Genomic DNA, 16,601 nt, shown 5'->3' with positions numbered 1-16,601 from the left:
GACCAATCTCTAATTATTAAAGATTGTTCCTAATTTTTTTACCTAATTATTGCTACAACTATCATTTTTGTTCATAATATTTATTTAAATGGTATTTCTTAAGGGAAGGGGGTAAATAATATAAAAAGTAAGTCCCAGCTTACCAGGTGTTTATGCCTAATTAGGAAAATATACATGGTGGTTTCACAAAGGCACTGCATAACAAAGCACATAACAATCATATTTGTTTGAAAAAGGAGTAGAAATTTCTTAGGAGAAGCTCATCAGAAAAACATTTTGCAAAGAATATGGAGTTGGACTTGGAAAAGCGATAGGTCTTACTGGTTGGACATGTTCCAGGTTGGTGTCCATGTTGAAGGAGGAGGTAACTTTTTGTTGGTGTTCTTCACTTGTACCTGAGAATAGTTCTCACTTGGGAAGTCCCGATTACAAAGCAGTAATATTAAGCAACTAGGACTTCCATCAAAGACTGGACTTCTAGTTCCCCTGACAAAAACTACCAAATTTTTTTTTAAACTCCACCATTCACATCTTTTTTCCCTTTTATAATTCTTCCCTTTGTTATTATATCTTTGTCAAGGACTCTCATCTATTTTAAGTAATGGAAATAAGCAAATCTTTCTCTCTTCAAGGCATGTAACCTATATAAAACATTACAATATTCTGTAGGGTATTAAAAAAGAACTGGGAAATGATGTCTCAAAACATGTATGCATTTTAATCTTTAAATAACAGAAATAAGAACATTAAAAAATATTAACCAAGTGTTATCAACTTGCCATACACCAAATAAGGATCATAAAACTCCTTGATCTACTAAAAATAATAAGCAAATAACAAATAATGGCTGTGATTTTCTTTCATGGTTGAACTCGGGCAGGAATGGATTCCACCCTGACAATAATTCCAGTCTTACTGTCACACAGTATATACTTTGTGAACCTCAGTGAGTTTGCCAGCTTTAGGACAGCTGTTAAGAACCAGTGTCCGAAATGAGAGTAAGACTTCACAAGATGTGTTGTCACTGAGACTGATAGCCATTCTCCTTCTTCACCTTTTTTCTTCCTCAAGGGTAGCAGCTGCTTCCCAGATATACCAGAAGACTCCAATCCCTCTCTACCATTTACCATGTACACATGCCCTGGGGGTTGTCTATTTACAAACTTGTCCGGCTACAGCAGAGGTGGAACTCTCAGGGAAGTTCTGGATTCATCCACAGGAGTATCTGTTTTCACAATTTCCCAGCCCCACCTCACCTCTGTTTTCAATGCTAGTACCTAGGATTCCTGTATTTTTATTGTTACAAAATTTATCCATCCACAAAACATAACCCCAACCCAACACATACACTCAATCTCTAGTCCCTTTTCTAGGATAATGTAACTTCCTTGTGCATGTTTCTTTTGGATGGCTCAGAACTCCAATTCTCAGGATCTTTCAAATATTTATTTATAGCTTGGATAACATGCTTTCTAGGTATCTGAAAAAGAAGGTGAAACATAACATAGCCACCTCTGCCTGACCAACCTTCTTAACGTCTAAAGCTTCCTAATTTCCCTCCTTAATTCTAGCTTTATGACAAAACTAGACTATGACAAAAAGAGATCCCATAGATGAAACTACAGATACAGTCTCCACTTAAGGAAGGATCCTGAAGTTGTAGCTTCATTTCTGAGATAAAGGTGCTCTGCATATCCATTTCAAGCCTGGCTCCAGTACTGTTTTATTAGAGCCAAATAAAAAGGCAGAGGAGTTGATGGGCACGGGTTGTGGGGGGAAAAACTCAAAATTAAGAGATATATGGGAGTTTCACTATCTTCGACCTGACGATATGTTTAAACTAAAAGGAAATCGTCCATATTGCGATGGATTAAATGGGCGGAATATCTCTTCCCAGTTTCTCTGCTGTTGGTCGATGTTCTGGCTTCAGCTGGTATACGTGAATAGTGAAGCAACTTCTCACAATCAAATTCCACTGTCTTGTCGAAGGGGAGAGCTGGAGCCCATTAAAGCAGGTAGCGAAGATGACACAGGTCTCTAAGATCTGTAACGTCTCCCAAAAGGGCCGGTAGAAAACCCCAGAAAATAGAGGGTGTGGCTGGGCTAAGGCGATTACTGTGCTGTCTCAGCCTGAGGTTTTATCCCTCACTACATCCTCTGGGTCTGGAGTCAGCTCCTACCCCATTCACCAACCTGCGCCTCCAACACCACCAAGAGTGAGGATGCGCTCCTGCCCAAACCACCCAACCTACCTCAGGATCTTCTCAGGCGCCACAATGGGGAGGCACCCGCCTACCTGTGCTGCGCCTGCGCCTCCCCCGCGCTCTCAAGGTCAGCACCGCCTCCCGCGACTAACCTAGCACCTACGGAAGAGGCAGTAGAGGACGTCTTGCGTAACCTCACCTCTGCGTGGCGTGGGGTCGCTGCCGTTCAGGAGAGGGGCGGAACTTCCTGTTTCGTACAGGCAGGACTTCCGGAAGAGCCGGAAAGCCCTTTCCCTCGCACTGTCCAGAGGTTCCCGGCTTCAGGTTAGAGACGGGCGGTCCGAGACGGTCGCGGTGCTCCAGGGCGGCTGGTTCAGTACCTGTGCTTGGCGCCATGGTGAGTTCTTCTGAGAGGGCTGGAGTAACAACAGTGGAGAGGAAAGTCTCGGAGGTCGGTCCTGTGAAGGGAGACGGCCGAGTGCCCAACTGAGGATGGGAGCGGGGGGGAGCAATGGAATGAGCCGAACCTCAGGACCCACCGCCTGCTTTAGAGCATCCGAGCGCCTGGTTCCCTGAGGAAGCAACACCTGTAACTGCCCAACTCTGAGTTCTAAGAGTTCGGAGTAGGTAGCCAAAATGTGCGTGGCCCATTCACAGTGTATGGCATGTGGTCCCAGAGTTGACCTTGCCTGTTGGTCGTCTCAGAGTTCCAGAATTGACCTTGCTTGGTTGGTCATCTCCTCCTCTCCCTTCTTAGCTACCGGGCTATAGCCAAAAACTTCAGATCTTAAAAACGCCTTTAGTCTTTCCAGGCGCACACAACGGATCCTCAAATTGTAGAGGACAAACATCTATCACTTAAAGAAACGACAAGGCCAGCTTATCTTTCAAAGTAAGCCCTTTTGGAGTTGGAAAGCATGTCAAATAAAAAATCCGAAATTAGTAAGGAGAGACTTGATTCTAAAGGAATATTGCAATGGCGTGGGGGAAGGGACTATTAGAGTAGGGAGAATGCCCTGACCATAACATCTGTTAAGAGTCTCAAAGATTAGGCAAAGGGGGTTTTTCTTTTATACCGGGGAGTAAACAAGGCTAGAAAGAACCGAGTGTGGGGAAGTGAGATGAAAGGGTATTATGGTCTGATAGATCAGAGATTATGTTTCCCTCAGATCAGCCTATTCTGTAAAGGAGCTGTTAAGGAGCCGTATGCTGTTTCAGACTAAGGGTAGGCCAGCGTTCAGGAACTTGGGGGAAGAGGATCTTAACCAGAATGTGGGTAACAAAATTTTATTTCAATTGATCTACAGGGACAGGCAGTTCAGCTAGTCATTTATAAAGCAAAGACTGTGAGTTTGCAGGTTTGTGTCTGGCCTTGTCATAGGTAAACGAGCTTTATTCCAAGTCCTAGGGGGACCAGTGGTTCTTTGCAGAAAGCCTTTTTCCAAAACAAAAGGGTGGGGTGAAGATGGGGGAATTTCTTAACTTTTGCTCTTTTCCAAGATCACAGGGGTCTAGTAAAATTCAACATTGTCAGTTACTTGACTTTATAAAAGATTTCAAATCCTTATTTGGAGGGGGTTCTTTCTTGGAATTTAGCCTCAGTTTGCCATGCTTTTTCAGGACCAATATTGACATTGTTCAGCTGTGTATGATGATTGACTTTTGAATGACTTGTAGAGATTTAACTGAATGTGAAACAAAAGAACTTTCAAATAATGTGGTTCTTAGTGCACTCTACTATGCTGTTACTAATAACCTCCGACTCTTTTGGGCACTGTGTGTGGGGTGTTTGTGTGTGTGTGTTAACCTCAGTGAATAATATGGTATTATTTTTTTCCTTTCGTGTCAATGAAATTGAACACAATTAGGGAACAGTAAAACAGGAAGGAACTAAAGATAGTAATTATTCTAACTGCCCAACCACCACCACCACCACCACCAGTATTACAGAAGGAAGAATCTGAGGTTTAGAAATAGGGAGTGATTTACCTAAAGTAACAGTAGTGAGCATAGTCTGGATTAAAACTCAGATCTCCATTTTTTAAATTTAAGTTGTTTTTGACTCTTTGGTCTTAAAAGTTTAAGGTAGAGTGTATTTAAAATCCTTGAATTTATTATTATCCCAGAGAGTTGGACATGAACATATTTCCAGTATTCTGCAATACTAGAGGTAGAAACCCTCTAAAAAACAAAAGTAGTTTTGTTCTAAGCTAAGGTGAACAAACTAATGCTGTTTCTCAAAATATCACTTAAGAGGATGTCACCTGGAGGATGTCACCAGGGTCCAGGTGGTTAACTTTCTCCATTCTGGTATTGCTTATATCTCTAAGTTAATTTACTTATTTCCCTTTTAGTTTTTACAGCTATGGAATTGATAAAGTCTGTCTGTTTAAGTGTGGTGAATGCTTGTAATCCTTTGAAAGAAAGGGTTGACTTTTTTCATTTTTCTGAAGCTGGAAACAGGGAGAGACAGTCAGACAGACTCCCGCATGCGCCCGACGGGGATCCACCCGGCACGCCCACCAGGGGCGATGCTCTGCCCACCAGGGGGCGATGCTCTGCCCATCCTGGGCGTCGCCATGTTGCGACCAGAGCCACTCTAGCGCCTGGGGCAGAGGCCACAGAGCCATCCCCAGCGCCCGGGCCATCTTTGCTCCAATGGAGCCTTGGCTGCGGGAGGGGAAGAGAGAGACAGAGAGGGAAAGCGCGGCGGAGGGGTGGAGAAGCAAATGGGCGCTTCTCCTGTGTGCCCTGGCCGGGAATCGAACCCAGGTCCTCCGCACGCTAGGCCGACGCTCTACCGCTGAGCCAACCGGCCAGGGCTGAAAGGGTTGACTTTAATAACCATGAAGTTAACAAGGATTGAATTTATTTAGGGTTCAGCTTAGTTGGATTGAAAACTTTTGCTCTGGTTGGCCTAATGATATAATGAAAACAATGTGGTACTTGAATTCAAAAGACCCAGATTCTGCCCATTTATTAGTTATATGAATTTGGCAAAATCATCCAACTTAAAATAGGAGTTATATTTTCCTCTTAGTTAAGAGAGGTGGGGATTGATAGGAATAAAGCACCTAATTCATATTTATGATTCTATGACTTCACTGTGGACTGTTTTCAGAATAGGTACATATTTTTGACAAATAAGATTTAGTCTGATTTCCACATTTTTCCCCGTGTTGATTTATCAAGTTTGATTTCTTTTATCATTCTTATTTTTGTTTTTTTATACATCATATATTTGGCCAAGTTTTTCACTGATGTCTTAAGTACTACTCCAAAATGGAAAACACATCCTTGGGATACCTTGATTTGATTTTTATTTTAATAAATATAAACTCACTCTGTTCTCTTATTCTCTGATACATTATGTAGACCAAAATGCAATAAATGCCTATCCATATAATAAGATACTCTTTGTGAGCAAATGACAACAGGCTTATGATCTAGACTAAAAATACTGTGTATTCACTCTTTATCTTGTTGCTTTAATGTTGAGAAAATGTATAGTCTGTAGACAGTTTTCTGAAAGAATAAAGCTATTGAAACTTAGAGACAAACTTTAATCATGTAGATCTTTTGATCATTAGCATCCTATGGTAATTTTTAGTATTGGGATTGAACTATATATAGCCTGTTGGGAAAAAGAGGTTGTAAAGTTTATGAGAAAGTTTTCCTTTTGGGAGGTTAGAAGGGGTGTTGGGAAGAGATTGGAGTGTTTTTTGTTGTTGTTGTTTTTGACAGAGACAGAAAGTCAGAGAGAGGGACAGCCAGGGACAGACAGACAGAGAGGGAGAAAGATGAGAAACATCAATTCTTTGTTGCAGCTCCTTAATTGTTCATTGATTGCTTTCTCATATGTGCCTTGACTGGAAGGCTTTAGCAGAGTTAGTGACCCCTTGCTCAAGCCAGCGACCTTGGGCTTCAAGCCAGTGACCTTTGGGTTTAAATCAGAGACCGTGGGGCGTGTCTGTGATCCCACGCTCAAGCTGGTGAGCCTATGCTCAAGCCAGATGAGCCTGAGCTCAAGCCAGTGACCTTGGGGTTTCGAACCTGTGTTCTCCACGTCCCAGTCCGACTCTCCACTGCACCAACACCTGGTCAGGCTGGAGTAAGCGTTATAGGGGAAATGCATGTAATATGCTCAAAGAGTACAGAGGAAAGAAATTAATTCTAACTGGAGAGTGAGACAAGGTAGTAGGTTCCTTAAGCTGAATTTTGAAAAGTGGGTTAGACACTAGTTCTCAAATTTGAGTTTCCTTAGGATTCACTTATGGTGTTTGATTAAAAATGCTTATCGAGGCTCCATTATTGGTGGGTGGAGTTTTAGAATCTTATTTTTAATGAGTTTTATAGTGAAGTCTGAAACTGGTGGCTCTTTTACCACACTTTGAGAGAACTGTAATTTAGACATTTTTTTGATGAAGATATTGGAGGTTTTGTGCTTACTGATAATCAGACATGATTATCAAACTGGTAATCAGTTTGTTGATATGGTGGGTTACTTTAATTGATTTTTGGATGTTGAACTAGCTTTGAATACCTGGAATAAATCTCAGTTAGGATGTATAATTGTTTATAAATGTTGTTTGATTTGATTTCCTAATATTTTGTTTAAGATTTTTTGCATTTTATATTCATGAGAGATGTTGGTTGGTTGTTTGTTTTTGGCGGGGGGTTATGTCTTTGCCTGGTTTTGGTATTAGGGTAATGCTGGACTCATAGAATTGGTTAGGAAGTTATTACTCTGCTTCTATCTCCTGAAAGAGACTAGAGTATAGAGAATTAGTATAATTTCTTCCTTAAATATTTAGTAGAATTCACCAGTGAACCCATTTGGACCTGGTGCATTCTGTTTGTAAGGTTATTAATTATTGATTCAATTTCTTTAATAGGTAAAGACCTATTCAGATTGTCTGTTTCTTGTGTCAGTATTGGCAAATTGTGTCTTCCAAGGAATTGGTCCATTTTACCTAGGTTATTAAAATTGTGAGCATAGAATTGTTCATAGTGTTCCTTTATGAGCCTTATGTCCACAGGATCTGTGATGTACCCTCTTTCATTTCTGATAGTAATAATTTGTGTCTTTCTGTTTTATCTTAGGTTTTCTGGCCAGAGGCTTATTGATTTTATTTGATCGTTTCAAAGAACGAGCTTTTGGTTTCCTTAATTTTTCTATATTGATTTCCTGTTTTCAATTTTATTGAATTTTTCTCTAATTCTTATTTCTTTTTCCTGCTACTTCTGATTTAATTTGCTCTTTTTCTAGTTCCCTAAGGTGGTACCTTAGGTGATTGATTGTAAATAGTTTTTAATATATGCATTCAATATTATAAATTTCCCTCGAAGCAACAACTTTTGCTGAATTGCATAAATTTTGATAAGTTGTGTTTTTTCTTTCACCTTTAATTTTTCTTGAGATTTCCTCTTTGAACCATGTGGTACTTAGAAAGGCTTAATCTCCACATAATTTGGGATTTTCCAGTTACCTTTCTGTTCTTGATTTATATTTTAGTTCTGTTGTATCTGAGAGCAGGCATTGTGTGATTTTTGTTCTTTGAAATTTGGTAAGGTGTTTTATGGCCCAGAATGTGCTCTGTTTTGGTGAATGGACATGTGGAACTTGAAGGATGGATTCTGGTCAGGCCTCATTAGTTCATCACATTGGGGCTGTTATTTGGGTTTCTTCTCAGATCTTTACTTCTCCTCTGACTTTGCTTATTTAATACTTCTTTCCAAAAGAGGCTTAGTCAAGTAAGAGTAGAGAATAATCTCTTGGTTAGTTTTTGGGTTGATTCAGGTTAAATCATAAGACCAGTTGATACTTTGGGTTTTGGTCCACTTTTTAAATAACTTGGTTCTTTTATTTGCTCTGGGATAAAAGCTTAAAAGCAAATTTAGTTGATTTTAGAAAAATCAGAAGATATTATAAAATGTTCATTTCTAAGGAAGAATTTATTGCCTGAATTGTGGTGGTGCAGTGGATAAAGTGTTTACCTGGAATGCTATGGTCACTGGTTTGAAACCTCGAGGGAGGTTGCTAGCTCTGAGTGTGGCTGGTCAGCATGAGGTTGCTAGCTTGAGCAGGGGAATCATCCACATCAGGGGTCCCCAAACTATGGCCCTTGGGCCGCATGCAGCCCCCTGAGGCCATTTATCCGGCCCACCGCACTTCTGGAAGGGGCACCTCTTTCATTGGTGGTCAGTGAGAGGAGCATAGTTTCCATTGAAATACTGGTCATTTTGTTGATTTAAATTTACTTATTCTTTATTTTAAATATTGTATTTGTTTTCGTTTTTTTTTTTACTTTAAAATAAGATATGTGCAGCATGCATAGGGATTTGTTCATAGTTTTTTTTATAGTCCGTCCCTCTAATGGTCTGAGGGACAGTAAACTGGCCCCCTGTGTAAAAAGTTTGGGGACCCCTGATCCACATGATCCCAAAGCTCACCAGCTTGAGCCCAGAGGTCGCTGGAATGAAAAGCCGAAGGTTGCTGCTTGCTTGAGGAAGAGAACAATGCCGCCGCCACCCCGCATACGAGAAGCTCAATGTACAACTACAGGTTGATGCTTTTCACTCTCTCCTCCTCCTTTCAGAAGCAGTCAGTTCACAACTAAAGTGGGAACAAGTTGATGCTTCTCACCCTCTCTCCCTTCTGTGTGTGTCTCTCTCTCACAATAAATAAAAGAGAGCGAGAGAGAGAATTTGTTATATTTTTACTGTTTTGCCCATGTTACAAAATCAAGAATGTACAACTTGCTCCAAAGGAACTTTGAAGAAATAAACTTGTCTGTAAGTTGTCAGTCCTATAATAAATATTGTGCTTGTGTTGATTTGGATTGAAATGATTCTTTTTTTTTTTTTTTTTTTGTATTTTTCTGAAGCTGGAAACGGGGAGAGACAGTCAGACAGACTCCTGCATGCGCCTGACTGGGATCCACCCGGCACGCCCACCAGGGGCGACCGCTCTGCCCACCAGGAGGCGATGCTCTTCCCCTCCGGGGGGTCGTTCTGCCGCGACCAGAGCCACTCTAGCACCTGGGGCAGAGGCCAAGGAGCCATCCCCAGCGCCCAGGCCATCTTTGCTCCAATGGAGCCTTGGCTGCGGGAGGGGAAGAGAGAGACAGAGAGGAAGGAGGGGGGGGGGTGGAGAAGCAAATGGGCGCTTCTCCTGTGTGCCCTGGCCGGGAATCGACCCAGGTCCCCCGCACGCCAGGCCGACGCTCTACTGCTGAGCCAACCGGCCAGGGCTGAAATGATTCTTTTTTAAGTGCAATCTATATGTCAGATATTGTTTTTGACAACAGGGTATAACTGTTTATAAAACAAAGGCAGTCCTTTTTATTGGGTTTATGTTTTATTGGGACAGTCTGATGATAATCACATGAGACATAATATGTGTTAGTCAAGGTAAATGAAACAAAGAGGTAAAGCACAGTAAGGGATAGAAAATTATTGAGATGGTTATTTAAATAAAACATTTGGAGAAAGCCTCAAGGAGGTGACATTGGAACATATATATGTGTTCTGTGTATATGCCTGTTACCTATGAGTACATATTTATGAACTGTACTCTAATAATTTATTGTAGTAAATCTTTTGCTAAAGTTATATATTATCATTTTTCTAAACAGTGAACAGGAAAAGAATAGAAATATGTTGTAAAAAAACCCTAAGATAGTAGGTGATATTATATTTTATTTCATAATTTGCATTTTTGTGCTACATATTTTTTTTAAATTATTACATTTCTTGAAAGACTATACCACTCAAAATACCCTGATGTTACAGTCATATAATTTTCTTACATAAAACACACTTGGTAATTCTATTGTTAAAATAGATTAAATATCTTCCTTATTTTGGACATAAACAAAAGATTTAGAAAAACCCCAAACAGTTTCAACTTTTGATACTTTGATATTGAGACTCAAGATCTTAATATCTGATTATAATGTTTTTTTATTATTTATATCTTTAGATGTGAAAACCAATGTGCTCATGCAGGCGTTTATTAAAAGTGACTTTGGGAAAAGTACAGTTAATATATGGCTTGAACTAGATAGTATAATGAATATGTAGCTTGAATAAACACTCTGCTTGAACTAGAAGTGGGTGACCTCTGTAGTTTGACTCAAGGTTCTGTAATTCTGAAAATGTACATTTGTGAATATAATTAATGTACATTTAGTTGCATGTACATTGAGGGGACAAAGGAGGGGCTATTCAATTTGTATTAAGTTCAGGAAGAGTTTCATAAAGAACTTTTTGGACTAGGCCTTTTAGTAAAAGTATGTCGGATGAATAAGAATTTGAATTTCACTTTTCCTTACTAACAACAGCTACATTAACATTTATGTTTACATCTATTCTACTTATATTACTTATTTAAATCTTTATGAAGTAGTTCAATATTGGGGATTTTAAAATCTTTTTTAAATTTTATTTTAATGTGTTTTTCTATTACAGTTGACATACGATATTAATTAGTTTCAGGTGTACAACATGGTGATTAATCATTTATATAACTCACGAAGTGATCACCCCAGTAAGTCTAGTGCCTATATGACACCATGCATAATTATTACAATATTATTAACTATATTTCCTAGGCTATATTTTATATCTCTGTAACTGTCAATTTGTACATCTTAATTCCTTCGCCTTTTTCATTCATTCATCTGAACCTCCTCTCGTCATCTGGCAATCAACAAAATGTGTCTGTGTATCTGTGAAGTTGTTTCTTTTGTTTGTTCATCTAGTTCCTTTTTTTAGGTTCTACATATAAGTGAAACTATATGGTATTTGTCTTTCTTTGCCTGACTTATTTCACTTAGCATAATACCGTAAGTCCATCCATGTTGTCACAAATGGCAATATTTCATTCTTTTTTATGGCTGAGTAATATTTCAGTGTGTGTGTGTGTGTGTGTGTGTGTACACACGGCATCTTCTTTGTCCAGTCATCCTTTAATGTACATTTAGGTTGATTCCAAATCTTGGCTATTGTAAATAATGCTTCAGTGAACATAGGGATATATATATCTTTTTAAATTAGTGTTTTAGAGTTCTTCAGATAAATAGCTACAGTTGGAATTTCTGGGTCATATTTTACAGATGTAGAAAAGGAGGCACAGCAAAATTAGAATAACCCATCCAAAGTCATATAGCTAGTGGAATTTGACTTTAACCTTGGCTGTTTGGACACTATACTGTTCGCCAGTCTTATTGTTTATCTTTGATAAGTTTCAACTTGCGAAAAGATTGAATTTAAAAAATATTTTCTTGTAGAAATAATATTATAGTTACTGATTATATTTCTAGACAATCCTTCCCAATCCAGTTAATTCCTAACATCTTGGATAGTGTTAGAGAAATTATCACTGTCATATATAGCACTATTTGTTGGCTTTTCTAATTCAGATGCCAGAAACTCTGCCACTGCTACTGCAAGTCACAATAAGAATTTCTTCAAATTCCTTTCACCTTATTTTATTTATTATGAAGCTCCTTTATAGAAAAAATAAATGCTGTAGATGATAATGATGGGTCTTTACAATAGGTTCTTGGAAGTGGAGAAATTTGGATTGTGAAGAAGAGATGAGATGGAAATACTAAGGGACATTGAAAAGAGAAAGGGAAGCTTTTCTCCACCAGTAGAAATGATTTAATGAAGAAAGAACCTTCAACAAACTGTTCTATTCCATTTTCTAAATATTTGATTTTATAGACTGCCATCAGTTAATGTCACAAAAGCTATGGCTGTTTTTCTTTTTTAAATAGTTTAATAACTTTATCTTTGTGATAAGTAGTATATACCTTTTGAAATGTTAATCTGAATTATTTTTTATATCATTATCTATGCCTGCCCTTTGCACAGTGTTTAGGTGATTTTTGTTATCTTTAACCTGTTGATGGTCATTGTTTGCTCGAATGCAATGACCCACATAGAAAAAGCAATGTCATACATAGTTTCCTGCTTTTGTTACCTGAAATAAATCATACTGGGGGGTTTTGCTACACCGAAACCTCATTTACTTCATTGAATGTTTTTTGAGTATTTTTATAATGTAAGAAGGCTTTGGCCATTTTTATGGTGAGTATAAATGATTGGTTAGAAAATGGTGGCCCTGGCTGGTGGCTCAGTGGATAGAATGTCAGCGTATGTTCTTCCTGGGTTCGATTCCTTCTCAGGGCACACAGGAGAAATGACCATCTCCTTCTCTTCCCTACTCTCTCCCCCTTTTCTCCCACTTCCCCTCCCACAGCTAGTGGCTTGATCAGTTTGAGCATTGGCCTGAGCACTAACGATAGCTTGCTTGGTCTGACCATGACAGCCACAGGCACTAAAAATAGCTCGGTACTTAAGCATCAGCCCTAGATAAGGTTGCTGGGTAGATCCTGGTTGGGGCACATGCGGGAGTCTGTCTCGCTGTCTCCCCTCCTCTCACCTTAAAAAACGAAAAAGAAAGAAAGAAAATGGTTTCATTTTTTTTATGGTTTATGAACATATGTATTTAAATATAAGTGTTTCATGATTAGAATTATTATTATTTTTAATACAGTGTTTCTCAAAAGAGAATCATGATGTTTTTTCCTCAGAAGTTTTGTTTTTATTACTGGTTAAATTTATTAGTAGAATCTAACTTATGTTTAAATTTGTGCTTACTACCTCCCTCTTCCTTTGCCCTGTGAGATTAATTAACCTTAAGCCAGTGAAGCCTCACTATATCATTTATCACTAGACAGCTTAGTTATTTCAGGAGATCAGATGTTTTATATTAAATGTATCACTCTTTTCCTAATCCAATCTGTAAAGCAAAGAAGAAAGTAGAAGAGAATCTGGGTAATTGGAGTTAGAATTAATTGTCAACAAAATAAGTTTTCTAATCAAGAGGGACAGATGAGAAATCTTTGGTAATGTTCATTGTAATATAAGTCATACTTTTTACCTGAGAACTCGATCTTTAAGACTAAAACTTCTAATTTGACTTCAGTTAACATTCTTATTCTTGATTTTTAATACAGAGCTTCTCAATCATTCATATCAGAAGTACTATTTATGGTCATTCATTATAATTCTTTTTCTTGATGGCTGCTAAAATTTTTTCAGATCAGAAAGAAAATGAACTATTTAATAAGAGAGAAATAGCTTAGTATCTGAAATAAATTAAAACAAAAAAACTATACAACTATTGCCACTCACTCACAAATCTCCTGAGGAAATTTCCACAAACTACTAATTGAGTTGAGAATACTGGGCAGTGGGCTAGGTGTACTTTACATTAACTTGGAGCTCTGATTTCCATTCAGGTCTCCTGTAATTGTTAGTTCATTTAACCCTTAAGGAAGGGATGATTATTCACCCCAATTAGCAATTAACTACCTATTACAGGATTTGATGGTGAGTTACAAATGGTAAACATGTGAAGGCAAACAATCTATTGTGTATTTGATTAAAATGCAATAATAAACAAGATTTTTTTAAGATTTGGCGATCATTTGCTGACTTGTCATTTTATAAAGAGTGAGGTCCAGAGAGTGCTTGTCTAATTACTGTATAGTGGCAGAAGCACTGTGACCGCAGTATGTTTAATTATTCAATATATTAAATAGTCATAATGAATGCAACTTTCTAATATACTGCTCACAAAAATTAGGGGATATTTCAAAACGAATAGAAGTGATAAAATAGCCCCTGATTTTTGTGAGCAGTAGTGGTTAACCTTAGGGGTGCGCATAAAATTTCTTGGCTTTTGGATAAGGTTTAAAGTTTATAGAGTTAAGCTAAATTTTTTATTTTAAACTTGTCTAATAAAGCTTTATTACCGAGTTTAACAAAGTTGTAAATTTTAGTTTGTTTAAAAGAAAGTATTTTAACACAAATACCAATTACTTTAGATTGAGAGGATTATCTTGTCAAAATAGACCTCTTTTTCTGAGATATGTAGAATGTATAATGTCTTTTCATCCTGAAGGGAATAATTTTCTTTTTCATGCTAAAGTTTATTGCTTGCCACACAGTATGAACTTGAATGTAGTGAACAGTGAGCATATTTATGCTTTATCCTTTAATTTCATCTAAAAGGTAAATATTCAACTTGTATTGAAAACCTACCATGCTAAGCACTTTCCTGGTAATGGGAATGGGGCTGGAGAAATTAGATGAATACAGTTTTAGTGGGATGAGACCCTTAAATTAGTGGTTACAGTGAATATGAGAAAGGCTATTTTGGAGTTATGAATACTTTTTTTAGCAAGGAAGGTTTTATAGAGGAAGTGAAGATTGAGGAATAGGATGGAATTGGTCTGAACAAGATGATTTGTAAATGTCAAGTATAGATTTCTTCATTTTGACTAATAGCTTCTTTGCATATAGATCTATCTGTAGGGAGATTTTCTATGTCCGAAAATACAATTAAGGAAGAATGGCAGAATGTAGGGATGCCTTCTTCCATTGTACCTTTTGTTTGTTACTATTAGTACTATAATGAAACATTTATTCATATCTTGGATAGGATGAAGTTGCTTGTTAAGATCTTTAAAATTTTTTTTTATTCATCAGCATTTTAGTAACTGCATGGTATAACTTAAAGTGAGATATTGCATAATTCATTCAACTGCTGTGCTGGAAAATTATTTTTTAAAATACACAACTAGTAGTTTTAACATTAATATGTTAAAGTGCTTTGTGATTTTATTTAATTAGAATGCCCTTTTTCTACTGAAAAAGTATTCTTGCCCTCTCTTTGTTGTGGTTCTTCCACTTTGTCTTATCAGTTTATATTGAGGGAGTTGTCTTAAGTTTATTCAAACTCTGAAAAAATGGCTTTCTAACATCATCTCCAGATAAAAGCCTAGCACTGCTGTTTTTGAATATAGTTATGTGAAATTCATGCATTCTACTATATTGTAGGTCTAATTATTTACCTTAAAGTACATTAAATTTCTTGTTCATAGTTTGGAAAGTAACAAAACATCTGCTTGGGTTTTTACTTGAAAGAAATTAAAAATATTTTTGTATTATGAAAAATTTATGAAACATTGATGCTGACAAACCAAACTAATTCTGTGATCAATTAAATTTGAAAACCTAAGTATTCAATACTTCAGTTCAAAACCATAGTTGTTGATGATTATGTTTTTATGTTTTCCTTTTGCTCATTTTACCTTATATATAATGCTATATATAGTATGGATGTGAACTGTATAAAATTGCCATTTTGTAGGTAAAACAGTAAATATCTGTGACTTCATATGATAAAACCAATGTCTATATAGGTGACCTTACACATATTCTTTAGCTGCTTTCCCATCAAAATCTTTTATTTAGCAAAGGCCTCCTTTTCTTGTTTTCAGGCCTGTTTACAGTGTTTATAAGAGTTGGAGTTATGTTATAAAACCAGATACAATCAACCATGGGATTCTAGAGGTGGTCTGTGGTCAGGAATTCCTTTGCTTTGTTCATGATTGCTTTATGCTCTTGAGACATTATATGTGAGAATTTCTCTCCTGGATTAAATGTAGACAGCCCTTGATCCTATTAAAGAACCCACTGGAAGTAGTCATTTTTAGAAACCCAGATTGGGTCTGTCAGTCATCCACATGTATAAGTTCATCAGATCTATCTTTTCAAACTTCTGGACCTCCCCTCAGTCACATTGCTGAGATCCTGACCTTGGTGTGGTTAATCTTGAAGATCTCTCAAATTTTGACTACTCAGTTTTAAAACATCAGTCATTTGTATGCCTATTTGTGTTTTAATTCAGTAGGTCAGGTTTTTGTTTGTTTGTTTGTTTTTTACAGAGAGAGAGTCAGAGAGAGGGATAGAGGGATAGATAGGGAGAAACAGGAACAGAGAAAGATGAGAAGCATCAATCATCAATTTTTCATTGTGACACCTTAGTTCAGTGTTTCCCAACCTTTTTTGTGCCATGCCCCACCTTAACCTTTCTAAAATTTTTATGTCTCCCCCCTATGTAACATACATAATTTTTAACATTAAAATTGATTTGTTTACTTAATAAACATAAATGATAGGTTCTAGGAAGAAACCACTATGAAATTGTTAACAAAACACAGTAAGTAAAATTTCAAAACATATAATGAAAAACAAATTTAAATTCCAAATAATTTTAATACAGATTTTTCTATATCAATTTATTATTTTAATTTAGTGTGATCCTTGCGCTTGATGCTTGCTGCACAGAGATTTTATATTAGGTTCCAATTTGGTTAGCTTTAGTCTCAAGTCTCCATGTTGTGTTATATCCAGCCGATTTCTTTTTTTACCAGTAAATCGTTTACAGCACTAAATCCACATTCAGCTAAAAATGAAGATGGAAACGGTAGCAATAGTTTTCTTGCACATTTGGTTGAATTTGGGTATTTGATT

The 16,601-nt window shown here is 37.3% G+C and overlaps 1 protein-coding gene across 4 annotated transcripts in view; it reads left to right on the top strand.

The window, feature by feature from the left end:
• The first annotated feature begins 2,476 nt into the window (after positions 1 to 2,476).
• TMEM161B (transmembrane protein 161B) overlaps positions 2,477 to 16,601 on the top strand; it is a 91,055-nt gene continuing 76,930 nt past the window's right edge. For 3 of the 4 annotated variants that reach the window (XM_066273772.1, XM_066273768.1, XM_066273771.1), the window contains exon 1: positions 2,481 to 2,601. Coding sequence is in view for 1 of the 4 variants with exons in the window: in XM_066273770.1 (XP_066129867.1) it covers positions 2,599 to 2,601 (3 nt within the window). In the remaining 3 variants the exon portion in view is untranslated. Of the gene's footprint in view, positions 2,602 to 16,601 lie in introns of all 4 variants that reach the window. The other variant, XM_066273770.1, reaches the window with a different exon arrangement.

The sequence above is a fragment of the Saccopteryx bilineata genome, chromosome 4, assembly GCF_036850765.1.
Source record: "Saccopteryx bilineata isolate mSacBil1 chromosome 4, mSacBil1_pri_phased_curated, whole genome shotgun sequence".
Taxonomy (NCBI): Eukaryota; Metazoa; Chordata; class Mammalia; order Chiroptera; family Emballonuridae; genus Saccopteryx; species Saccopteryx bilineata.
This window is presented reverse-complemented; position numbering and strand designations above follow the sequence as displayed.